This window comes from Monodelphis domestica, chromosome 1, assembly GCF_027887165.1.
Source record: "Monodelphis domestica isolate mMonDom1 chromosome 1, mMonDom1.pri, whole genome shotgun sequence".
In the NCBI taxonomy this organism is placed as follows: Eukaryota; Metazoa; Chordata; class Mammalia; order Didelphimorphia; family Didelphidae; genus Monodelphis; species Monodelphis domestica.
This window is the reverse complement of record NC_077227.1, coordinates 73,362,029-73,389,989: the sequence shown is the minus strand read 5'-3', so window position 1 is coordinate 73,389,989 and position 27,961 is coordinate 73,362,029. Positions and strand designations below refer to the sequence as shown.

At 38.8% G+C, this 27,961-nt stretch overlaps 1 protein-coding gene across 2 annotated transcripts in view; it reads right to left on the bottom strand.

Moving 5' to 3' along the window:
- The window catches only part of WDFY4 (WDFY family member 4), a 371,719-nt gene that overhangs the window by 17,098 nt on the left and 326,660 nt on the right, over positions 1–27,961 (bottom strand). The window contains exons 54-58 of one of the 2 annotated variants that reach the window (XM_056800705.1): positions 23,232–23,444; positions 18,201–18,345; positions 16,059–16,243; positions 10,325–10,483; positions 5,687–5,866 (exon numbers count right to left, since the gene is read on the bottom strand). In XM_056800705.1, the coding sequence (XP_056656683.1) occupies positions 5,687–5,866; positions 10,325–10,483; positions 16,059–16,243; positions 18,201–18,345; positions 23,232–23,444 (882 nt within the window). The remainder of the gene's footprint in view (positions 1–5,686; positions 5,867–10,324; positions 10,484–16,058; positions 16,244–18,200; positions 18,346–23,231; positions 23,445–27,961) is intronic. The other variant, XM_007478602.3, reaches the window with a different exon arrangement.

The window sequence follows — 27,961 nt, the reverse complement described above, 5'->3', positions numbered from 1 at the left end:
CCTTTCCAAGAATAAACTCTTCGGCATGAGGCAGTGAAGGCAATCCTTTTACTGGGCTGTTGTCCTTTGCTCTGCATCAATCTTTCTTCTCCCTTTTCCTCCTTAAAACTTTTCTCTGATTGAGTTTTTGAAGTCCAGATCAATTTATTCATACTAGAATATTTCTGGTAGATGATATCTAGATATAGTGGTCCAGTTAATCAATCAATAAACAGATTTATTAAGCACCTATTATGGGCTAGATTCCTTTCTAAATTTTGGGGTTACAAAGATATAATTTGAACTGTCATTATACTCAATGGGAAAATATTCTAATTTTTGATTCTTCTCATGATTTGATTTATCAGACAACCAACAAGCATTACTTAGTCATTTTGGTCCTGTCCAACTCTTCATGACCCTATTTTGATGTTTTCTTGGCAAAGATTTTAGATTGATTTGTCATTTCCTTTTCCAGCTCATTCTATGGATGAGGAAACTGAGGCAAACAGTGTTAGGTGACTTGCCTAGGGTCACACAGCTAGTGTCTGAGACCAGATTTGAACTCAAGAAAAAGACTCTTAGAATTCCAAGCCCAGGGATCCATCCACTGGACCACCTAGTTTTTTTTAAACACTTGCTAAGTACCCATTACAGTATGTGCTTACCTATAGTAGGTGTTTAAGATGTAAAGACAGAAATGAAAGAGCCCTTTCCTTCAAGGAGCTTACATTTTGTATATTACCTAATTGTCTTTCCCCTTCAATTTCTCAATCATTCAATCAATCAACATGCATCTATTAAGCACAAATGAGCATTGTGCTACGTGTTTAGGATACTGGAGACTGAAATGAAGTAATTTTTTCCCTCAAGGAACTTACATTCTAGGCATTACCTCTTACATTTTTTCCTAATTTAAAAATGGGTCAATACCTAAATCCAAAGGAATGAGTAGAATTTCAAGCATTAGTAACAAGTTGGTAGGGGAGAGGTTTGAGGGTACCATCCTTTTAAGGTGTCTGCCCAACTTCAAAATATAGATACATATTCTCATTAGCGTGAGTTCTATCTCCACTGATGTACGCTGCAATCCATCCATACTTGTGTGACCCTTATCTCACTCCATCCTAGAAACCTTCCATAGAAGATCTAGTCAAATGTTAGCCTTCTGCCACCTTTTGTGTCTCCTTATAGCTTACTCATTCCCATGTTTTCTGTAATCCAGTAACACTGGTTTCCTTGCTATTCCTCTCACTCAAGGCATTCCATCTCTTCCCCTCAGGCATTTTCACTGGCTGTCCCTTTTGCCTGGAATTTCTCCTTCCTCATCCTTACCTCTTGGCTTCTCTGGCTTCAACCAATACCCAGCTAAAATCCCATCTTCTACAAAATGCCTCTCTCAATCCTCCCTTAATTCTAATGCCTTCCTTCTGCTGATTAGCTCTAATTTATACTGCATGTATACTGTACATAGTAATTTTCATATTGTTTTCCCCATTACATTGTAAGCTTTCTAAGAGCAGTGACTACTTTTATTCTTTCTTTGAATCACTAGCATTTTCCTCAGTGCCTAGCACATAGTAGGTGCTTAATAAATGCTTCTTGACTTAATGTGTGCTGATTTCCTTTGAGTATTTTGATATAGATCCATTATCCTACTTACTGCCCCATTGCATTAAGACTGTGGCCAGAAGAGTAGGTCAGAAGAGCTATGGGGCTCTTGTTTTGACCTTTAAAAATCATTGAGACAAAAATTCAAGATTCAGCAACTTCAGAGTGGCTGGATATTGGTGAGGATATAGCAACAACACATTTATTTCGGTACTTTCCTACCTAGGGATTAGAATTGTTGGGGGTAGGTGGAGACTATATCTACCCTCTTCTTCCCAATTCAGCTATGACTTTTCAATCTGCTATTCTGTTTCCACTGAGAACAGGCTCAGTAGCCAAGACCCTAATTGATCCCTCCTGATAACAGAGATTCCTCTGAGGAATCTGAAAACAAATAAAAGAAATGAATAAAACCTGCATTGGTTTTATTTGCAATTATTTTATTCAGGCATTATTAAAGCACTGTAGAAACCTGTCATAGAGCAACTCTTTATTTTGCAGATTTGACTATATGTTTCTGGAAGAAATTCATGGCAAGAAGCTGAGAGAACTGACCTACAACTTGCCATAAGGGCCTTAGAATAAAGAACCTTTTATTCTGTTTTGCAGCTGTGGAAAAGCTGAGGCTCACAGAAATCTAGAATACTATATTTAATTCCAGGTGCCTCATTTTAGGAAGAATATTGATAAGCAGGGATGGGTCCAGAAGAGCAAAGAGGTGGTGAGGGGCTTTGAAATCATATCATATGAGGATCAATTGATAAAATCAAAGATATTTAACCTGGTAAAGAGAAGTCATGAGGCAGGATGGGGGAAAGGGAGAGAATGAGATCTATCTTCAATTACTTGAATGGCTATCAACTGGTGGTGACAAGGGATTAGGCTTGTTCTACTTGGTTATTTCTGAGGGGAGAATTGGGAACAATGGTCGGAAGTTAAAGAGAAGTAGTTTTAGTCTCAATATAAGGAGGGATGCCAAAAGAATTGTCTCTATCAATTACCTATGTATCTATGGATACATAGTTAGCATGGACCATCTTGGAAGTTATCAGATTTTTCCTCCCTAGAGGTCTGAAAGTGACATCTTTCTGTCTTCATATCTATCTATCTCTTCATTTATCTCTGTATCTATCTATCCATATATCTCTGTATCTATCTCTGTATCTCTGTATCTCTCTATTTATCTCTCTATCTATCTCTCTCTCTCTCTATCTATCTATCTAACCATCCATCTATCCATCTATCTGTCTATCCATCTATCCATCTATCTATCTATCTATCTATCTATCTATCTATCTATCTATCTATCTATCCATCTATCCATCTATCTATCTATCTATCTATCTATCTATCTATCTATCTATCTATCTATCTATCAATCTGTCTATATCTGTGTCTATCCATCTCTCTCTCTTTCCCTCTCTCTCTCATTAGAGAGACTACTTTTCAGTTTATAGTAAACTAGAGGGTTTCCTATTCCTAATCATGGAATAGGTGGCATGAAATGGCATCTGAGGAACTTTCCAACTCTAAAATTCTGTCAAGTTATTAGACTTAGATCATGGGGCAAATTTGTGGGAGTCACATCCAGAAACCACGTCTCTTGAGGATAGCTAGCCAGCTGCACTGCTAAGTGGGCCCATCAATCAACTAATCATTGCTATCTGCAAGGCACTGGATTGTACCACTGGGGATACAAAAGGCAATGTTAGACTGCACCTTCATGGTACACCTTCTAATGTGTATGCTCATGGCAATACTATTTCTGAGGGTAGTGAGGAGTTCTCAAGAGCCTCTTCTATACTCAAACACAGACCTTCCACTATAGCTACTTTCTCCTTATCTAAGTATCTTGTACTACTTCTCCTTAGGCAAAGAGGGGATGTGCCACAATGGAAGTGGTGAGTTACTGTGCCTCCCTCCGGCAGTGTTCTTGGGAGCTTAGGATGACTCCAGTTGCTGTTCTCCTCATAATCTCTAAGGATGTCTCATTAGTATGTCTAGTTGGCATTCTTACACAGGTGGAAGTCATACCCCTATCAATGGGTATAACATGGGATTGTAATGCTATTATAATACCAATAAAAGGATTACCTGCCTCAATATATATACAAATGTTTGTTGAAGGGATGCATGCTTAAATGAGGAGGCAGCTAGGTGGCAGGATCAGGGGATAGAGCACTGTGCCTGGAGTTAGGAAGACCTGAGTTCAACTCTGGCCTTAGATCCTCACTAGCTGTGTGATCCTGGGTAAGCCACTTATCCCTGTTTCCCTTAATCTCCTGGAGAAGGAAAGGGCACAAGTACTCTGGTATCTTTGTCAAGAAAACCCCATATAGGGTCGCAAAGAGTCAGACAGAACTGAACAACCACTAAGGCAGCCTGGGACAGAATAGCAGGCCTTCAAACAGCCTGCTTTCCCCTATGTGCTCCTTACTGGGACTTCACAGCCATTTGAGAATCTGTTGCTCTTGGATTCCCAGAATGAAATCTGAAGTTGAATGAAGACCATCATGGTAAATGAAAAGAGAGGTTCTTAAGCTGGGGGCCATGAACTTCTTGTTTGTTTCTTAGTATTTTAATACCTATTTCAGTGTAATTGACTTCCTTTGTAATCTTATATATTTTATATATGTATTTCCATAAATAAATATATATGTATTCTATACTTTAAAATATCATTCTCTGAAGGGGGCCTCTTGACTTCACCAACAGCCAAAGGAGTCCCACAAAAAAAGTTAGGACACAAAAACTCCAAACTTCTGTACTTCTCCAATTCAGGAAGATGGGAAGAGGAGAAAGGGAAAACTGTCTATGACATTATGGGATTGAGGAGATGGAAGTCAAGGAAAGGAAGCTGGAAAAAGGGAGAGCCAGTGCAGGAAGCTGTCCAAAAGCCTTGGGGAGGGGAGGAGCAGAGTCAGCTCTGAAAGGTTTCCATGCAGCTGGAACAAATATCTTTTTACATTAACAAATTCTCTTCCAAACTTGCTTCTTCGCATAAGCCATGCCACCATATTTGGGACAGGAATGCAAGCAGAACTGGAACTGTTGGTTTTTATTAATTTCTTTTTGGGTCAAAATCAATCAATCAATAAACATTTATTCAGAGTGCCGGCAGTGTTCCAGCACTTTGCTAAGTGCTGGGGATGCAAAAAAGAGGCAAAGGAACTTCTCAAGGAACTTACAGTCTGAAAAGGGAGACAACTTGCAAACAAATATATTCAAGCATGCTATGTGCAGAATAAATAGGAAATAATTACCAGAGGGAAGGCACTAGAATGAAATAAGAACAATGCATGCCATCCTGTGATGGATACAGTGTGGTTCAGGGTTGGGCAGGGCTGCTGAACACAAGCCAAGCCAAACATGATATCTACAGAGAAGTCTTCATCTTCAGGGAGTCTTACTGTACCTAATTGGACACTCAGTTAACGAGGAAATCTCTTAATCTCTTGGTGCTCTTTCTTTGCTCAGTTGTGGAATGATGCTTCTTATTTTAAGGGGTCGAGAAAGAACCCCCTCTCAGTGATTAGGATGCAGAGAGAGGAGAATGGGAACTGGGTAATTTTCTGGTATGTGAAACAGCCCAGAGCTTGCTGAGTCAGGCCACACATGCCTTGCTGACAGTGGCCAGGCACCTAATCAGTCACATCTGGTGTTGCTGCCTTTCATTGATGTTGGGGGAAACAAATCCAACCAGGACAAACCAAGTCACATAAAAACCACATACCTTCAAGCCAAATAAAAGCTACTAAATGCTGAACATCCCTTTCCTTGCTTTCTGGTAGCCACAAGGCTCACTGTTCTCCCCCCTCCTCCTCCCACCCGATACCCCCAAAGAAGGCTCAAATTAAAATAATAATGATAATACTAATCATCATCAGACTGCCTCCATGCTTCTACTTAGTTTCTCAACCAACAACTCTGCTTTTAATGTAGCCCTTTGTCATTAAGGATACTCTTAGTAATCTCTGTGAAAAGAAAATCAATTCATCACTGTCTCAAAATGTTTCTCTTTGGAAAGAGCACCCATTAAGTTATCATGAAATGTTCATGGATATGTCAAAAGAAAGATGATAAATGAAAACTTTACCGTGGAGTCACTGATGGCAACAGCAGATATGCTTGCCCGGTGGGCAGGGAGCTGGGTTACATACATCAGATGGTCCAAGTCCCATAAGATGCAAGTTTGGTCACAGGAGCCACTCACAAGGAGGCTGTAAGTCATTGATGCTGCCAGGCAGGTGACAGATTTTGTGTGTCCATATAGCACCTGGGGGGAGACAAATAAACCCAAGAAGTCTCGAGAGGAGTCCATCTAATCTAGCCCTCAATAAGGTTACTTTGTCATAAATCGTTCCCACTTCTCAGACTCATTCCACTCAACTCAATCTATTTAATGTGAACAAAGAAAAAAAAAGTCTCCATTTTTCTTGACCCAAAGGGACAAAGTAGGGGATACAATTAGTGGAAATATATCTGAGTAATGAAAGAGAAAAAGCTTTTGGGGAAAGGCTGTTGTTAATTCTTATTAATTGTCTAGGATGCATGTTAGACTCTAGGGATATAAAGCCAAAAATGAATAGTCTCCACCCTCAAGGAACTCATATTATCCTGGAAAGGCCATTTTGGCTAAGGAAGATAAACCCAAGGGAGGAACTTCACAACATGGGATTTCTGAAAAGTTAATTTGTCTTAAGTGTTTGTAAGATGCCTTTCTGGTCTATTTATTTACTCATCTGTTTGGAGGACAGGAGAAAACATTTTGTTTCCCCCCCACACTTTGGGTAGAAGGTGAGGAACATTTCTCAGGATTTCTTAACTTAATTTCTAACTGGCTCACTCACCCAAAAATTGGATTGAAGGACAGCTAGGTGATTCTGCAAATTGAGAGCTGTTGTGACCCTGGGCAAGTTACTTAACTCCCATTGCCTATCCTTACTGTTCTTCTGCTTTGGAACCAATGTACAATATTGTATACAATAAAATATTGACAAAAGGTAAGGGTTTAAAAAAACTGGATTGAATTGGAACCAAATGTTTATGTGAATGGAAGTAGTCAAGGTAGAAAGGGGGAATATTGTATGAATTTTTAGCCCCCATCTGTTTCCAAGAGTGCATACAGCAAAGGAGAACAGTTGTTCCTCTTTAGGGCAACTCTGCAAAACATTAATAGGTCCATCATGTTCACTTGACAGATGAGAAACTTGAACCCCAGAGGGAATAAGGGGTGTATTCCAATAGTGCCTGGCTGGTTGAAGGTGTCTTCTAAAAGATTCTTAATGAACAAAAATACCCTTAAATACACACACACACATATACAGACACACAAAGACACCCAGAGAGCATTATGAACTTCCATTAACATTGTTCCTTGATTGTCATGAATCCTACTTATTGATTTCTTTTAAGCTCTGAGCATGGAAGTCATTCTTTTTTGCTACAGTTGAATTTTTGGTGGCTGCTCTGTCTCTTGGGAGCAGTTGCGTGAAATCATATGAGTATCTCTAGTGTCTGTCTTACCGAAATTTAGCCAAGTATCCAGTGTCATTCTGGTGTCTTCCCTGGGTGCACTGCATGGTTTTGGATGGGCAGTGACATACGGGATCCTGCTGTTTACCTGGGTTGTTATGACAGTAGCATTTAAACACGAATGTCATCACCAGGGCTGCCCCACTTGCCCTGGCCTGAGTCTGACCTCTACCTTTAAGACTTTCTGACTTCACCAAAATATTTTCTCTCTTTTTCTGAAGTCAGATGTAGTTGAAGTATGATCCGGAAGCAACAGATATTAGTTCAAATTAGAAAAACCTACACTGATCATCATTCCTATATCAAAGGTTCTTGAGGTCCATGAACCTGGGTTTTTTAAACAAATATTTTAACAAAAACATTTCAATATTTTTTCATTCATAAACTTATGCATTTTATTTCAATGAATTTCAAAATAGTATTCTGAGAAGTCTGTTAGCTTCACTAGACAACTAAAGCAGCAAACATCTGCTCTACAACATGCTATAATTGAAAAATAACTACATTTGGAGTCAGTCTGTGGGTTCAAATCCCAGCCTTGCTACTTACTACCTAGGTCATCTATAAAATGAGAAAGATGGACTAGATAATCTCATCTGGATGCTTCTTTCCAGTTTTATACCCTAAGATCCTATGGAAAAAATAAAGTTTAATATAATTTTCCAATGTTTTCCTTTAGAAGCTGCTCTTAATGGTTATAGTAATTAGGAGTTGTGCCATTAATTAAAAACTGTTCTGGGGATTCTGAACTGACCTAAACTGACAGTATTGGCAAATAACAGGGAACAGCTGGCAGAACCAGCAAAGAGAGGCACAAATAAACTCAGAAAAACTGAGGCTGTCCATCTGTACTTAGGGGGAAAAAACCCAACAACTTCATATAACAAAATCTTTGGTATGTTCTTTCTAAAATGAACTGTTGGGTCATTAAATTCATACCAAGAAAATCCATGGGTTGCATAGAGACCAAAGGAGCAGGGGATATTTAATTTAAGGTTATCAAAGAATAGAGAAACTGGGCTTTACCAATTAAAATACATGTCTCTTAGAAGGATCTAGTTCATGGGTACACTCTCTCTGTAAAGAAATTATACAATGAGCTATGAGCTTCAAAAGATAAGGGACAAATGTCTCTTTTTTCTTTGTATGAATTCTTGGGGGTACCAAATGAGGTCAAATGGAGAGAAGATGGATCCATCTTCATTTCAGAATGAAAAATGTATGAGACTTGTTCTCCAACTCCTTGTCTTGCCAAGAGAAATGAATGGAGGAGCAGAAATTTAAAGGTTGAGAATGGGGTTAAATGATTCTTTCCCTCTTGAAACAATAAATGATAATCACTTCTGTGAATATTCCCTACACGTTGCCATTCAAACTCAGAGACATCTAGGAATCCCAAAGGTGTCCTCAGCCATCACTGAGAATTGCCAGTGGTCACTAAGAGAAATAGGACTATGAACGTCTTTATGATTAAATAATAAAATGTCTTTTATTTTGCTCAGAAAATAGTGCTATTTAGAATACTTTCATACTGTTTTCTTCTCTTTCTGAGCAAAGGAGAAATTGATTAGTAACATTTTTATGTAATCAATACTGGTGCTTTTAAGTTGCCTCTTCAATACTAAACAAAATGGTGAACACAGCACGAGAATGATTCTACTTTTCCACTAAAGGAGACAACTTAGGGAATCACTGTGATCTGATGGGCAGAACTGGCTTGTTCCTTGAAAACAGCCATAAATGGGTCTTTCATGTCATCTTGGGTACTATATATCAGCTTTACTTTGGGGAAACCAACTGTTTCTTGGAAGTTAATGAACATGACAACTTATCTTGGACAAGAAAACAAAAGAACAACAGAAAAGACATCAACCCATCAGCATGAGTCTGTTGAAAGGAGCTCTTGGGAACAATATTCTTATTCTTTTATAAATGAGGGAGCAATGACAGTACACACTTTCTAACGTGGCTTTTCAAAGTTTCCTCCCTTTTAGTATTTGGGCAATGGCACCCTTGCAGTTCATTTAAGAGTCTGTCACATCATCATTTTACCTTTCAATGGCTCACTCACAAAATAAACCGAGTAGCCAGGAGGGAGGGACTAACAAAACATTAATGAACTAAGATTCTTTTATATAAACCAAATTTGAAAAAGGATTTCACATTTCATAGTTTAGAAAAATGGGGTCAATGGGTTTATCTATTATTTAACTCATATATATATCATATAAAGAACTAGGAATGCTTCACTCAAGAAGAGAAGGTGTAGGGGGGCCATATTAGCTGTCTTTAAACATTTGACATTACTTGGTAAAGGTTTTGAATTTATCTAGGATGAATCCAGATGAGGAGAAACAGAGGAGGACTATCAGGGCCAAAGAGTGGAAGTTAAGTTACATGAAGAAGAATTTAGTTCAACATAAAGAAGCCTCTCAGAGCTGAACATGGATTGGGCTGTATCAGGAGGTTGTGAGTTTGCCTTCTTTAGAGGAATCCAAACAGAGTCTAGACAACTACAGGTTATGGGGAAAATTCTTGCATTAGCCAGAGTTTCTATTAGACAGTTTCCACGGTCTCTTCCAACTCTAAAACTGTAGCTAGTTATATCCTCTGCAGCCTATGAGAGAATAAAGGTAAAGCCACTAAAATGCCACATGTTCTCACTATTTTGTCTGAGATTTAGAAAAGATTCTCTGAAATAGAAAGCATCTTTGACCCAAGCACGAACTCCCAGCTCTCTGAGAGCTATTCCTCGTTAGGAAATATGGTCACCAATATATGATCTTTTCATATGTATTTGCAAAAAAAAAAAAAGTCTCTTTTTTTTCCCATTTGTTCTCCAGTGACCCGCCATAAATATAAGAAGATGCAGCCTACTATAAAGCCACAAACATGGCTTTATGGCCTTTCTTTGAGGTTAGCAGAATTAACTCTTGTGGTTTGGCAGAAAGAAGGGGCTACTGTCAAGCTTCTATTTCCTCGGACATGAAAAATGAGACTCCAAAAATTCAGTCGTTTAAACCCAAGACGGTGATATGTTGACCTTATTTTCCCCACGTGACATTTCTCAGTCCACTGGAGGAACAGAGGGGTGATAATGGCAAGGACTCGAAGGATGCGTCAGTGTCCCTGAACCCCTTGGCTGATGCTTTCCTTCCGCGATGGCAAGATGGTTTAGGAGTGCCACAAGAGCAGGTACCTGTTTCAAGTGCAGCCCCTTTGCCTTGTCTTTGAACATGGAAAGCTCCCAGATGCAAACCACGGCACTGTCTCCCGAGGTTATGACCAGTGTGGGTGATGGGCACAAAGCGCAGAGACACTTCCCCCAATCCGCTGGGCTTTCAAATGTTGTCAGGTTCTATTAGAAACAAACACATTTTGAGTCCACGATCCCATCTAGAATATTTACTATGGACGGCACAGAGAGGTCTGGAGGAATGAAGAGCTAATCCAAAGTGGAACTAGAATCATGAGACCCCAAGTTCAAATCCTGCTCCTGACACTTCCTGATTATGGGGTCATAGGCAATTCAGCTCATCTTTCTGAGACTCAGTTTCTTTGGGTATAGAATGGAGATAATAATAACTGTAAAGCCTGCTGAGATGAAATTAAGGGCACAAAGAATTTTCAGACCCAAAGTGCTATATGCATGTCAGGATATTGCTATCTCTCATTCTCATAGAGTTATAATATAGATAAAAAGGTTATACATGAACATTATGTATATACACACACATATATGGGCATTATATTATATATATATCTAACAGCAAATATCAGGATAAATGAATCATATTTTATCTCCTTTTTCTTCTTCTACTATCTTGGAATGTCTTTTATTCTTTCTCCTTCACTTATGCTTCAGGTATACCAATGGCCCTATTTATTATCTGTTGACAACAATAATAATAATAATAATACCTTTTGTATAGCATCTACTACATGCCAGATACTGTGCTAAATGCTTGACTAGTGATATCTCATTTGATCTTCAGAACAACCCTGCGAGGTAGGCGCTATTATCTCCATTTTGCAGATGAGGAAACTGAGTCAACAGGATTAAATGACTTGCCCAGAATCACACAGCTAATAAATATCTAAGGTCAGATTTGAACTCCAGGATACTAGTCTTCCTGACTCCAGACCCAGGGATCCACCCAGCAGCCCCCAGAGAATAAAAGGAGTGGGTTAAAGATACAGGCATTCCTTCCACATTCAGATTTTTCCTCATTGCAGTTTTGATATAATGCATGTTGATGTAAGGAATTAAATAGGAATTTGGGGGTTCTGTGGAAGCCACAAGTGACTTGCAAAGGCCAACAGCCGATACAGATAAAGTTTAGAAACTCAGAAATGCACAAAATAGCCTATGACCAAATACTTAACCCAAACGTTACAATAAGGTACTATAGGGGGCAGCTGGGTAGCTCAGTGGATTGAGAGCCCGGCCTAGAGACCGGAGGTCCTAGGTTCAAATCCAGCCTCAGCCACTTCCTAGCTGTGTGACCCTGGGCAAGTCACTTGACCCCCATTGCCTAGCCCTTACCACTCTTCTGCCTTGGCGCCAATACACAGTATTGACTCCAAGACAGAAGGTAAGGGTTTAAAAAAAATAAGGTACTATAAACGCCCCATAAAATAAAAAGAAAAAAAAATCAGACTTCCTTCCTGGTACGAAGGGAAAGCCAAAAAAAATTTACATAGATTTTCCAAATTGTGGGGATGAAAACTGTGATGTGGAAAGGATATCTGTATTTGTAACTGAAGACAATAACATGGATTAGTAAGATGACCCAGTGTTCTGTATTTACTAATCATCTATATTTTTTTACCTTTTAGACACTAATTATGATGTATTTTGGTTTGATTTGGCTACACACTACTAGTATGAAGACTGCTAGTATTAACAGCTTACATTTATGTAATACTTAAAATTTGCAAACTATTTTATAGCTATGACCTTGTTTGATCCTCAAAATAACTCTGGGAGGTAAAGGCTATTAATCTCCACTTAATAAAAAAAAAAGGGAACTGAGGCTGAAAGAGGTTAATGTCACACATCCAGTTGGTACCTGAGGTGATTTGAACTCAGGTCTTCCTAATGCCCAATCTAGCACTTTATCCTCTATGTTATCTATAACCCAGAGGCTAGGTCCTTTCAAATGGTTATAGCTAAAATTTATTAGAGTATAAAGAAGGAATGAATTTTCTAGGAGCTTGGGTCCACATCCTAAAATAGAGCCATCAATTAAATGTATCTGCTTGTCTGTGACACATTCTCCACTCTTCCCTGGGGATTCCGCATCAGTCCCATTAAAGTCTTTGTACATAAATAAAATGCATAATAATTATGATCATACAACATCTTGGAGGTAGGATTTAAGTCTTCCTAGCTGGAGAAAATATTTTTTAAAAGGCTCCAACGTGTTCTTCCCAGCAGACAGACCCCCGAGCATGAGAATGGTGCCCAACTGGAAGGGGTCTATGTGGTATGTACACTGGTGCCCAAGCATTAGGCATACATCCACGTCTCAGAAGATGTCACCGGGACCTCAGGCCATTGTGATCCCAGGAGGAAAAGCTCCAAATATGTCTGCCCTGACCTGAGCATAGAAGTTGGCTAAGACGAAAATCCTTGGAGCAGCCCAAAGCTACCGTATCTTTTCTGGGGACTCTCATGAGAGCTCAGTTCTTCCTAAACCAATCTCTGTGAGTCACAGAGGATATCCAGTGCTGTTTCACTGCATCCAACTCTTAGTGACCCCATATGGGGTTTTCTTGGGCAAAGGTACCAAAGTGGTTTGTCATTTCCTTTTCCAGCAGATTAGCAAGCAGGGCTTAAGAGATTTGCCCAGAGTCCCACAGCCTGTGAGAGTCTGAGACCAGATTTTATTTCAGGTCTTCCTGATTCCTAGCTGCCTCCTACTGCCCAAAGCAATGGACAATTTATGTCTCCTCCTGGCTTCATCTTTCCTATTCTATATTATAAACATATATACATAACATAGCTATTAATAATATACATACATATATATTCTATATACTTCTGACTCACTGACTATTTGCTATTTAGCATGCTTTTTATGGCCAAGAGTATGGAAGGACAGGGCCAAGAGTCGGAGATCTAGAGCTGGGAGGGGCCTCAGAAGTCCTCTAATCCAACTGTCTCATTTTACAGATGTGAAAACTGAGGCTCAGGGAGATAAGCAACTTGCCCAAGGTTGTATAAGAAGTGGGATGCCCACTCAGGCTCTCTGACTCCAGAGCCAGACCTCTTTCCACTGTGCCGTCCTGGAAGTGAAGTACGACTTTGTACCCTCCATACGACCTCTTCTTTCAGAGATAGCCTAATTGGGAGGAGAGGAGGTGGTGATGGGGAGCAAAGAAATATGAAGCATCAACTGTGTTCCAGGCACTGTGCTGAGCACCTTTCAAATATCTCATTTTATCCTTCCAATAATCCCAGGAGGTAGGTGGAGTTATGCTCCCCACTTAAGGAGAGCATCCAGGGAAGTCACCTCATCATTTCCCACCCAGCTGCTCTCCTGGAATTCATGATCTCCAGCAACTCATCATCCTGCAAGATGACCTCAACTCAGAGATTCCCTCTCACCTCAGAACTCCCTACCCCTAGATCTCCTCCATCCCCACTAGAGAAGGTTGAGAATGGGTATGGGGAAACTCCTCCTAGATCCTCCACTGCTTTATCGTTTTCCACTCTAGCTACAGGACTTATTCCCCTGCACCAATTATCCACATTTCTTTAATGAGTGGTTTCCTCCCATTAGATTGTGAGCTCCTTGAGGATAGAGACTGTCTTGCCTTTCTTTCAACCTTCAATTCTTAGACCAGTCTGGCACATGGTAGGAACTTCATAAATGTTTATTGATTATTAACTATCCCCATTTTACAGTTAAAAAACTGAGGTAGAGAGCATTTAAGTGACTTGCTCAGTATCAGACACAGCTAATACATGGGTGGGATTTCAGCTCATGTCTTCATTCTAAGCCACTGTATCATCAAATTGCTTCCTGTGATGGAAAAAGTGCTGGGATCAAACACCAACAAACTGGGATTTAAATCCTTTGTCCCAATGATGTTAATTGTATGTGTGTGGAAAAGTCACCAGCTCTCTGATCCTCCATTCTTTTTTGTAAAACAGATAATAATCTAATATTCTAGATCTAATTGGGAAGAAAGTGCTTTGAAAATCTTAAAATGTTATATAAATGTGAGATGTCCAAAGCATAGTAGATAGTGATGGACTTGGAGTCAGGAAGTCTTGGGTTCAAATCTTGATTCAGACATGTGACAATGGACAAGTCATTTAATTTCTCTGAGTCTTACTTTTCTTGTCTCTAAAATGGGTATAATAAAACCTGAAGCATCTACCAGACAGGGTTGTTTTGAGGATCAAAGCAGAACATTTATGGAAAGTACTTTGAAAATTTTAAAGTGCTTCAGAAATATAATCTATCATCATCATCATTATCATTTATTCTAACACTCAATGATTATTCTTTGATATGAAACTTCCTGGTGCCTTTCAATTTTCAAGAACCTCAAGTCCTTCAGAATCTGCCCCTTCAGGTCCAGTTTTTCATCATGTCCTAAAAACTTGCTGATCCTCCCATACTAACATTTGTACTACATCTTACCTCCCTAGAGATAAATCTTTCTATCTCCTAGAAATGATCATTAGCTTATTTGCTTAATTGATGCAAATGGGTTTTCTGATGTAATTTATGTATATTTTAATTAGTGATGATCCCCCAAATTATTATTTTTCCATTGATTAATCTTCTGATTTATTTATTTATTTATATTTATCCGTTATTTATTTATTATTATATTTATTTATTATTTATTTATGAGGAGATGGGTCAGCTTCTGTCATGCAAGATTGGGCTTTGTGGTATCCCATAAGTTGGCTGCACCCATCCTGCCTTTGCATAGAGCTAACCTTGACAAAAAAAGTTCTTTGGACCTCCGTAGAACTTCAGGATGATTCCGAGTGAATCCCAAGATACAGTAAGTTAAATGTGTCAACTAAAACTCCTGTGACCACAATATTAAATGGTGCTTCACAATATTGGTACTCTTGGTATATAACCAAGGCGCAGACTATAGAAATCAATTAACTAATACAAATTCATGAGGATAGATTAAGTCCAACAATATATTATATCTTATGCTCATAAGCAGAGGTCCGGCTCCCTACCAGTCAAATAAGATAAGTAGATCATTATTTCCTATTTGTCTCAGTGATTTCTGTCAATGACAATTCCCATGATGGGCTTTTCAGGCCACATGAAGCTAAAACCCAAACTCGGTGCTGCTGCTGATTCCCAAGACCAAGATCCCAGTCAGCTTCCCTCAAGTTTTCCCCTATTCTCTAACCTTGTTTTTCTCCCCTATTAATCTTTATGTACTGACAATGGAGTACTTTCCTATATGAAGAGCAGAAGGAATAAGTGACCTCCCTCAAGCATTATGGACAGAAAACTGTTGTTCTGATGTCTGAAAAGCTTCACAGTTTTTTTTTTTCCTTTCACTACATTTTGCTGTGTTAATACATTCTACTTATGGGATCGAGCTACTAAAATATCTTTTAAAATTTTCTCAATTCAGATTGTGAATTATTGACACCCACTTGAATCTTGGGCTCCATATTTATAATGAAGTACTATCATCAGTAGAGTACTGTACAGTAAGGTATTATCATCAGTACAGTAAGGTACTATATGGAAATAAGAATGCAATTCCCGGGCTAAAAGGGCATGTTGGGAGGCTTTTTAAAACTTGGGTTTCAGGTCTTTTGGGCTTTGTCACAGAGGGCTCTGCATGTATTAATGAACCTCATAAGTCTATTTCTGCCTGATCAACCTTCTAATGGAGAATATAGTTTTTTTTTTAATACTCCTCTTACTTACCTTGTCAGATCCATAATTTCCCAGGCAACAGGTAAAGTCATCAAATCCCCAACTGAAAGTCTTGCTCCAGAGATGTGGAATCAGCACCTTGTTTTTCTCCACGGCTAAAACGCATTTCTCAGTAGGAACAATATGTCCAATGGCTCCTTTGGGAGACTCTGATCCCAGGGGGAAAATGTACATATCTACCTCACAGTTAGTAGGTTGGCATTTAGCTTATGAATATACAATGTAATCAATCAAACATTAGGAGGAACATCATATTAGGCTTAGAAGAGAGTTTAGGTGTGATCTAGACCCACACTCTCATTTACAGATGGGGAAACGGGTCCAGAATGGAAAAATGCTTTAACCCAGAGGTTCTGGCTCTAAATTCAGTTATTTCTATCATATCTCACTGTCTCCCTCTTTCTACAATTGAGATTACATCTAATGCACATTTACAATGATCATGAGAGGAAAGGCAAGGGTTGAAAAAGAATATTTCTCTTGGTAGCTATTGATTCTCTCAATTGTGAAAATTAAAAAATAAAGGTCCTTTCCTGCCTCATGCCTAAGCTATTCTCTTATAGAAAGTCTCATACAATTTAGTTCATTGATTTTGAGCTTAGAGATCATCCAAAGGTTATGTGTCATATCCAAGATCAAAGATATTATAAGTAAGTGTTGGGATTCCAACCCAGGTTAGAGCTTACTAAAGTACACTAGTCACTTCAAGACAAGATAGGATCATTTATGGCACCATCCAACAATGAAAACTAGGCTCTTTAAATATCATATTCTGATGGAGGGTCTTCCTCTAGCTGAAAGCACTTAAGTGATCAACCTTCTGTGTACTGTTCGTGTCTCCTCAGTACACCGGGTAGCAAAAGAAAGAAGAAAAAAATGCCGTAGGATAAATGAACATAATAGCATATGTTATAATTCCTGCCAACAAAGTGGGTTACTATTCAATTACTATATTCTTTAGGGATGGCTAGGATTCTGCTGGTGGCTCTTCTGGGAGACCACTGTGAGAAGACAACCTCTATAGGATGCTTTGTTAGAGATAACTTCTACATATCAAGTTGGAATTGAGAGATAGATATTGGGGGGATTTTTATTATCATTACTTTAGGGATCTATCTGTGTTTTCAACAATATGGGCATTTCCTCCACTGATGCAAAGCACAGACTCTCTATACCATAGTCATAATTTTTTTTTCTGAGTTGAAGAGTCATCTGGATGTAGAGTCATCATCACTTGGAGGTCATTAGTTTGATAATGAGTCTCTACAAATTTTATCCAGGTTGTTTCTTAGCTGATAGTCCTATAGCCTATTCCTGGACCATTTTCATTTTTTTGAAAAAGAATCCTTTGAATCAGAATCTAAGTAGTGTATAGTTTTTGCCACCATGTAGAACCATGAACAAAATCTTATACAAACGATCTAAGGAAAATTACACCATGAGTACTTTCACAGGGCTTCTGCTGCTTCCAAAATGGAGTCAGTAAACTTGGCCAGCCCTCCAAGTGCTCCAATATAAATACCTCCTCATATTGTGGCTTTAGGCAGACACTAAGGTTTGTTCTGCAGCATAAGTAACCACCCTATCCTGTCATGTAGACAATGATGAAGGATATAAATATCTGCTAGAGAGGACCACTACAATAGGTGGTGGAAATCAAGCTTGTTAGACCTTTGGGTTTTCCTATCTGTTTTAATCTTCTAACAAAACGTTTTTCAAAGGGGTATATGGATATGTGTATGTGTATACTTGAGTGCCCATGTGTGCACATACATATGCATGGCTATTGGAGAGGACAAACAATGCAAATTGCTTCTAGCAGTTGAGAATGGGCTCAAAGTGGGGATTTGGGATGCTGCCAGGGTGTGGGCTTTTCCCAAGATTCCCATTAAGATCGAAGAAATATAACATCATGGAGGTTCAATACTTGAATTCTTGGTACATCCCCAAGGGCTTGAGTTTAGAAGCTTGCCAGCTAATGCAAATTCACGGGGCTGGACTCAGTCCAATGACATATTACACCTTAGGTAGGCTTGGAAGTAGAGTCCAGTTCCCCATAGCAAGATATTAAAAGAGAAAGAGTCTGTAAAAACAAAAAATAACCCCACCAAGTCCCCCCAAACCAAAGAGTACCTTTGACTGTAACAAGAGAGGGCTTCAGATTCTGCAGAGTGCAGAAAAATGGTGGTGGGCAGCCAGTTGGACCAGTGGAAAGAGATCCTTCTTTACCTGATGGCTTTCCCTGGGCAGTCCTAGCTGGGTGTGGTTTGGTAAAGAGCTAGGATATAAAACAAACAAACAAAATCCAAAAAATATTTCAGCAAAACAGATATGTAAATTGATTTCATAACAATGAATGGATAAATGTGTGTGTGGGTATGTGTATTTGGTTCCCATGACCCTGGGACAGATATACCATTCCCTTTGTTACGTCAAAGAAAAGAGAATTTAGGAGTGGGAACAAGTTTCGTTTTAATTTCATCTTAGACAAATTAGATGTGGTTGAAAGGTGGTAGATGGTACAAAACAGGTAAAATGAATACAGTTCTTTGCACATAATAAGTATTTAATCCTCTGTGTGTGTGTTGTATGTGTATGTATGTGTAATGGACTTGAAGACTGATGTAGCTTTCCTGTGAGATATAGGTATGTCTGGGATTTCACTAGCACATATTAGGTACTTGATATTTGCTGAACTGAATCAAAAAGCAGAAAAAAAATCTGTACTTCTTAGTAATGTAGACTTAAAGAGACCCTTGTATCCCTGGCAGCTTATGCAAATGGTGATCTCAAATAAGAAAACCAAAGAGTTGTAAGGAATACTGGAGTTCATCTATTTAATTTTTACTTGATTTTGTAATCCAGTCTGCAATCTTTGATCAGTTGTGATTCTGATTCTGCTTGGATACTTTCTAGTAATAAGAAGCTCACTACTTTATGAGGCAGCTTTTTCTATTTTTAAATAGCTCTAATGGTTAGGAAATAGTTCCTTATATCGAATTATCCATCTACCTTGCTTTAATTTATACCATAGGTTCTCATTCTTTCATTTGGAATCAAGCAGAGCAAATCTATATTGGATCCAAGTGGCAGAATAGAGAACCTACTTAGGAATGGATGGGATAAGAACAATATAAGTCTTTATTTTTCTTATGCCTTTTCAACTAAGAAAAATGATGTGCAGTCCTAGAAAGATAGAATGAAAACAACTAAAAGGGAATACTTCCTCCAATAAACATAAGCAGGAAAAACGAATTCAAGTTGCCACACTTAGACCACATCTCAGGGTGTTTTAAGAACCTGCAAATGTGATTGATTAGTGAGCCATAGTTAGCAATCTGAAAAATCATAGAGAGTGGACTTGAAATATGCAATCCATATTTTCTTAATGAGTTAAGAAGAGAGATTTTTAAACTACAAATTGGGGGACATAATTTCATTTCCCAGCAGAAGAAGAATTCTAGGATGTATTATTAAAGGTTTGCAAGTACTTAGAGAAGAAGGGTGATCAATAGAAACCAACATGGGTTCATCAAGAAGAGATCTAGAAGTCCTATTTCCCTTTTCCCTCAAAAAAGGTGATAATATTTACCAAGTTAGTATATTAATGGAATGCTATAGATTTAGCATACCCAGATCTTAGCAAAGAGTTGACAAAGTCTCATATCTTTTAGCTAAAGTGATATTAGCACAATTAAGTAGATTTAGAACAGGGTTGAATGTGAAACCTTAAAAGGATAGTGGTGAATCAATATCAAAGAGAAGGGACGTCTCTAGAGAAGTGTGCCTAGGAAACTTGACTTGATTCTGGTTACCATTATTATGAAGGATTTGAATAATATATTTGAGCTGAGTCTTGAAGGATGCCAGGGAACCTCTTGTGAAATATAAGTGAGGAGGGAAAGGACTCTAGGCATGGGGGCAGCCAGAAAAAAAAGCACTTGTCAGAAAATGGAGTCTTATATGAGGAAAAGCAAGGAGGTCAGTAGATATGTGTTGTAGAGGATGTGAAGGGGAGAAAAAAGAAGATTGGAACACAGGAAAGAGTTAATGAAGAGCTTTAAATGCCAAATACAGTATTTTATTTTTTGTTTGATCCTAGAACTTATAGAGAGCCACTAGGTCACTAGAACTTTTTAAATGGGGATGGAAGTAGGGTCAAGGTCTGATCTACACTTTAGGAAAATGATTTCTTTGGCAGCTAAGTGGAGATTGAACAAGAGTGAGATTAAGGCAGGGAGCCCAATTAGAAGGTTGAAGAAGGCCTGAACTAAGGTGGTGGTCTCTATGCGGGTGAAGAGAAGGGGATACATATAGGAGATATTAAAAGAAGAAATAACCAGATTTGATAGTGGACTAGATATGAGAGTGAGGAGTTCAGGATGACACCAAGTGCACAAGCCTGGGTTCCAGGAAAGGCAGCCTGTGTCTTTGACATAGAAATAGGAAAATTTGGAAGCAAGCCAAATTTTTTGGGAAAGATAATGACTTCTGCTTTAGACATGTGAGTTTAAGATTCCTACAAGTGAAAAAAAAAGATTCCTACAAGTGATATGGGTCTGCAGCTCAGAAGAGAGATGATGGTTGGGTACTCAATTCAAAGATTTACCTGTACAAAGAATATTATTGAAATACTAGGAGCTAATGAGATCACCAAGTGAGACCATATAGAGGAGGAAGAGAAGAGTGTCAAGGACAGATCCTTGGAAGAGATTTCCACTTTTCTGGATTCAAAAACTCATCTTCACAAGTACAGGTAGACATGGCTAGTCACCATTTGTGTTAAAATGCATAGGGAATTTAGTGGTCTGTAAGTTCATCAAGGGACAGCAATTTGATATGGGATTTAATAAAACAACAATGATAATGATGCAATTGTAAGCTGCACTAATGGAAACCAAATGATGTGGATCCTATTGCATGTTATTCTAGACAGGACAGGAGCATAGTCCAGTTAGGGTAACCAGGACAGTGAGAAGACTTGAAACAATGACATGTTAGGATTGGCTGAATGAACTGTGAATATTTCACTTGCAAGAGATGAATTAGGGCTATTTTGTTTGATCCCAGATAGTCCATTTTTCAAGAAGTGAGTAGTTTCTCACAGAATCAAGGCTTCAATCCATGAGAACAGCCTGAAAAGGGGAGAGTTCTTTGAGAAACAGGGAGCTCTTTTTCAAGAGGGGGCTTTGCAGAGAATTTGGAGAAACGCTTGTTAGGGACATTGTAAAAGGATTCTGCTTCAAGGAGAAATTAACTGGCTCATTTGGGAGGTTCCTTCCAACTCTAAGGCTTTCTGTTCCTTTGCTTCTTCCCTTTCTAAAATGAGAGTCTTTCAAATGTTTGATAAAAGTAATAATGCTGGGATCATCTATGTCTTCTCTTCTCTTATTTAACTTCCTCAATTAATAAGGTCTTGCTATTTTTCCTTATCTTTAATGGTTTCTAACTCCATCTCCATTTTGAGTTACTCTGGCTTATTAATCCCCCTCTTAAATGTGGTGCTCAAACCTCCAGATGTCATGCAGCTTAAGATAGCTTCATCTCTTCAGCCTTTATTTATTTATTTGTTGATTTTGGCAGTTTTACTTGGCATTTAAATAAAAAAAATTTTCTTCACATCTCCCCAGTTCATGTGAAAAAAGTCTTAGGGGTTTTAGTTGATTGACAGCTCAATATGAATTAGTACAAAAAGAAGCTGAAAATTCTGAGAAAAGACGTATTTCACTGATGGGGTCAAAATGTGATCTTGTTTTTCCTGCTTAGAAGCAAATATCTTTCTTCATTTGCCTCAGCCAATTCTGTTCTCCCTCTACCCCCTTCCCTGTAGAAGAATTTATGCAATCTGAGACCATATAGAATGTTTTAATAGTATTTATTCTAGAGAGCCAAAGACCAGATGGAGAAAGTCATCAATGGCCTTCAACTATCTTCCCATACTTGTTTGTCTTTGACTTCTGCTGCCTAATTGTCTTTAATGCCAGATTTTGCAGAAAAGGATAAAGAAATCTAAAAGTAAGACCACCCAACATGAATGATCTCATCCTCAGTTCAAACACTGTCTGAATGCAGTACCAGAGGTTAAGAAAGGCTAAATATATTTTCTTCCCAGGCCATCACCCAGCGTTGGCCTTCTTTTCTCACTTCCCTACCTTGCTCCTAGTTCACAATTTAAATCATTCACTTTTATCCACTTTGTACTGTCACAACTCTTGCTTTGTGAAACTGCACCTTTGGATTCCCTCCAAAATCCCACCTTTTCATGTCTTTCATGCAGAGAAAGTCAAACAATTATGCTGACCATATCCACTGTGAATTTAATGTTTCTCAACTGGATCCTTGCTGCATCAGAGGCAATCCTTTTACTCCTCCTTAAATGAATCTCTATCATATTCCCTACATCAGCTTTTCCAAACTTCTCAAGTCTTCTGTAAGACACCAACTGAGGTTTCCATCCCCTTTGTAGAAGACCTCATCTCATAATTTACTGAAAAAAAATTGAGGTCACTGAATATGACTTTCTTGTTGCTTCTTATTCTAAATCTCAAAAACCCTGGACATCATCACCTATCCCTAATTCTTTGCTTGAGTCTCCAGTGAAGAGGTAGACCTTCTCCTCTCTAAGACTAATCCTTTTAGTTATGCCCTTGATCCCATCCCATCTTTTACAGCAAATTGTCTCTCCTTTCTAAATTCCATTCCTTTCCTGTCTACTGACTCCTTCTACAAGCATGCCTTCTCATCTTTAAAAACATCCTCCATTTGCCTCTTCATACTATGGTCCAATATCTTGCCTCTCTTACACAACCAGACTTACAGAAATGATAGTTTCTACTTCCTTTTTCTCTCACACACTTCTGAACTTTTGCATTTCTCAACATTGCTTTTTAATTCTTAAATACAATAGCCTTTTCTTGGTCTTTATCCTACTTAATATCTCTGCAGAATTAGACACTATAGACCGACTCTCCTACTTTTTTTTTACCTTTATGACCCCAGTGTTTAAAGGTCAAGATGGAAAGTAAATAAAAGAGAAGATTCTAGACTCTGATGTCTTCTCCCTTGCTCAGGTCACAGTTTTCTTTAATATCTGAGGAAATCTCATGCTAGGTCCTTGATACAGATGTACTAATTTGCAAAAGCAAAATAAAAGGCATACTCTACCTGTTTAGGTATCTGGCCAAAGTTGCTGACAAATCCCAGGATGGTACTCTTAATGAGGGGATCAGTGATATTATGAAGGTCCACCTTGTCTCCATAGAAATATGGGTGAAAGGTATTAACAGCTTCTACAGCAGCTGGTCCATGTTGCTTATATCCAAAAATCAAGTCTATCCAGTGATGTAGGTTGGCACTCACAAAGTCACTTTCTAGAGCCTGAAATCAAGAGTTAGAGAAGAATAAACAGAATGGATATATGGTTGTTTGGCTGAGATTCCCTGATGATAAGACCTTGGGATTAAAGGATCATTGATCAGGATGTAGAGGGACCTCAAGGGACCATCTGTTTTAACCTACTCCATATTCAGATGAGTCCTGGGGATGTGAAGTAATTTGTCCAAATGACTTGGCTCCATTCTGGACATATCATATGTGGCACAGTTTAATGGAAAGAGTACAGTGGGTCTAGAGTCAGAGGACTTGGATTCAAATCCAGCTCTGCTATCTGTGTGACCTTGGAAAAGTCAGTAGACTTGTCTGGTCTGATATCTCCTGATCTCAAAATGAAGAGGTTGGACTTGGTGGCTTCTGAAGCTTCTTCTGGCTTTGATTCTAATGATCCTATGATCCTCCACATTGGAGAATGTTTGCTTTGGTCACTCAGAGTACATCCACAGGATACTACTGATGAGGTGTTGCATCTCTATTCAGGACAGGAGTCAAGTAGGCTAACATATTACTTACCCATGAGCCTCTCCACTTCTTGGCGTATAGCAAAATCTAGCACCCATGTGGCTGCCCACATTCACCTTATGTTTCACCTCTTTTATAAAATGATCATTACAAAGTCAGGGCAAGAATATCCCTGCATGAGGGAAATCTGAACTCAGAGGCTTTGACAAAAAAAAAAGAAAAAGAAAAATGTTGTCTTCAAGAAAAGATAAAAAGTGGTCCAAAGGGAGATATGAGCGTATGTCATAGAAGTCACTGGGATGCCTTCACCAGCCATAACTAGGAGGTAACCTTCAAGCTGTGGCCCATTTCCTGATTCATAGGGACATCTGAGGTTGAATGGATTAGGCAGAAAGCCATAAGGTTCTTTAACTGAACCACACAGAGAAATCTGGGTAGAGCCATTTGGTATTCTTTTTGGTGCGTCTTTCACTTCCTCTCCATTTTCAGGAGGAACAAAGCCATCAGACATTCACTTTAAACCACTTCTCACTTAGAAAGTTTGCATTAGAGAAGCTCGTGGGTTTGCTCTGCAGACATTTGGCTTCCCCTTCTCTTGATTCACACCCTTAGAGTCAACATGATGAAACATCCAGGGCTCTTGGTTTTAAAGATATTGAAGTAGAGGGTAGGGTGTTGAAATTAGTGCCAAATTCTTCCAAGCAAAGGAATAACTTCTCATGAGACCTTTCTGTTTTGTTGATAAGACTGAGATGGGGATGGATGTGGGGGGTTATTAATCAATTAATAAGCATTGATCAAGTACCGACTATGTTAAGCTGTCAGGTCATTGGATCAAGTGTTAGACTTGAAGAGGGATGACTTGAGTTTGAATCCTGATTGACAAACTTACTTTGTGACTTTGGGCAAGTTACTTAACTTTTCTCAGAACCAATTTCTTCATCTATTCATTAAAGGTAGTAATAGGGCCTTCTTCAATGAGTTGTTTTAGCATCAAATGACATATTTAGGCATGTCTCTACTGTCTCCCCTTAAAATAAGCTCCCTATGAGTAGAGATCATTGTAGCCATTATTTTATTCTCCTTTGTCTTGATAGTGCCTGATAATTATAATAGGAAGCATTTATAGAGTGCTTTAAGGTTTTCAAAATAGTTTACATATGTAAACATGTTACTCTATTTGCACAACTCTGTGAAGTAGAAGCTATTATTACCCCCACCCCCAATTTAAAGATGAAAAAGATGATGCTTGACCTGAAACTTGAAAAGAGAAAGAAATTCTATGAAGTGAAGGTGAGGAAGAAAAACATCCCCCATATGGGGGTCAGCAAATGCAATGGAATCATAGATGGTAAATGGGGTGTTATTGGTGAATAACACAGAGAAGACTTATTTGTTTGTACCACAAAAGACAGGAGGCTGAGTAACCTGCATTTAAAAAAGATTGCTTTGGCAACCGAGTGGAGGAAGGACTAGAGTAGGGAGAGACTTGAGGCAGGGAGGCTAATTAGAAGGCCATGGCAATAAACTAGATAAGAGGTGATGAGGAGTTGGATTGTCATGGTAGTTGTGTGAAGGTGGAAAGAAGGGGTCACATCCCAGAGCTGTAGAGGCAAGCAGTGATCCCTCTCTCATGGAAACCTACTCATAAGAGATTTAGTTGTTCAGCCATTTTTTTCAATCATGTTCAACTCTTCATGACTTTATTGGGGTTCTCTTGGCCAAAAAACTGGGGTGGTTTGTCATTTCCTTCTCCTGCTCTTTTTACAGATAAGAAAACTGAAGCAAACAGGATTAACACAGAGTTACATAGCTAGGAAGAATCAGAGTCCAGATATGAACTCAGGAAGATGAGTCTTTCAGACTCCAGGCCCAGCACTTTTATCTCTTGTGCCACCTAACTGCCTGCCATTGTGTGGCCAGGAAGACCAGTACTGAAATTGATTATAAGGCACATTTTGGCTTCCCATGATTGTGAATGATTTCTTCATTAATGTTTCACTATCTATCCCTATTCACATAAATTAGCAAGAGAAAGAAAAATGAAATAACAATGGAAAGACTTGGTTTTGTGTTTACTGCCTTTCTCACAAGTATCCCAAGTATGACACAGGAGAAATATACATTGCTGTTTTTTTAGCAGGAGGTGAGGAGAAAGATCCAGGCTTGTGGGTTCATCCATAATGATTCTCCCATTAATACAGAGCAGCAGATGTAACTTAAAGCCTTCTAGGGTTGCCTGAAGTTCAGAGAGGTGACTTGACCAAGATCATAGACTTAGTATGTGTCAAAGACAGAACATAAGCACAAATCTTTCTGACTCCAAGGCCAGCTCTCTAACAACTAACTATACACTATCACCTCGATGAAGAGAAACATGATATTCTTTTATAATTCTTATATATAAAATATGCCAATATTGAAAAAAAGAAGTTTTACATGGTGGAGGTACACCTAGGTCAGAAACTAGGTATCTTGGACAAATTTCTTGGACGTCCTAAAGCTCATATCTTGACGAATTCATGGGAAAATCTTCCACCACTGAAATGTTGCCTCATCAGCTATGGAAAGGGGGCAGCTAGGTAACACAATCAATAGAGTGCCGGGCCTGGAGTCAGAAAGACTCATCTTCTTGAATTCAAATCTAGCTTCAGACATTTTCTATCTGTGTGGCCCTGAGTAAGTCATTTAACCCTATTTGCCACAGTTTCTTAATCTGTAAAATGAGCTGAAGAAGGAAATGGCTAACTGATTCAATTTCTTTGCCAAGAAAATTCCAAATGAGGCCACGAAGAGTCAGATATGATGGAAAACACTGAACAATAATAAGCTCTGGAATGATAGACATTTCTAATAATGTGAAGGTAGAATTCTAGCATGCATGAGTTAGTCAGTCAGTCAAGCAGCATTAAGTAAGTATTTATTGTGAGTGCTGACATAGGTTCAGCAAATGGACCAAATGAAAATTATTTAGAATTGATCATATTACCATTCAATCATATTCCTCTAATAATTGTTGTGGGTAATAGATATGGTGAAGATATTGGAATTGTGACAGAGATTCCAAGCTTCCCTTGGGGTACAAACTTCCCTCTTTTATGTTTTTTTTAATACAGAATCAGCATATTAGTTTTCTTCCATTTCATCTAAAAGGCATCCCTTATTTGTATGGCGTGGCCATTTGTGTGACTTAGAGAAACCTTTCTATTACCTGGTCTCACCAGGACCAGATAAAAATGGGACATAAGCAAGATATGTTGATGGAAGGGGAGAATATAAGAAAATGATGGTACGTAGGAAGGGATAATGTGAATATATATCTGGAAGAGATATCTAAAGAAAATCTATATTTAATTATTTTAATGGTAAAGAAACTGAGGCCCAGGTGGATTAGATAACTGGCTACAGATCATAAAAGTGATAACAACAGAGGCAGAATTAGAAGTCCAAGTCCTTTCACTCCAAAGTCAGAGTATTTCTGCTGTGTTCTAAGCACTTCCACGAATCAATAAGATGATGCCATTTTGGTTTCTGACTACCATGTGATAAGGAGCAGGGGATTGAAGCCTAACTTTTATTCTACATTTTTCCTTGTGCTCACCCTCCTAAGAGACAACATGCTACCTATTTGAGTCCTGAAACCTTTTGGCTTACAGCCATTGGGATAATGGTTTAGCTTGCAGGGCAGATTAGTAAAGCCCAGCCCAGCTGGTCCAAGTCATTCTGTCCAAAGCTGTAATTACTGTACAAGGTTAGCGCGGAACATTTGCTGCTTGTCTGTTGTCCCTGATCCAGGAAACTAAAGGGATTGGCCCTAAACCCAGTTGAATAAATAGGTAGTCTAATATGTGACTTGATGTTTGAAAATGTCACGTAGAACCATGTACCAAAGACTTGGGCAATAGGGAGGCAGGGCTTTCCTGCTATAATTACCTTCTGTTCTGAGAAAAGAGAAGCACTCATTGCCAATAGCCAGTGCTAGGCCTTGTTTCTTTGAAGTGTTTATGACAACAGACTTTTTCCAGGGCTACTCAGGGATC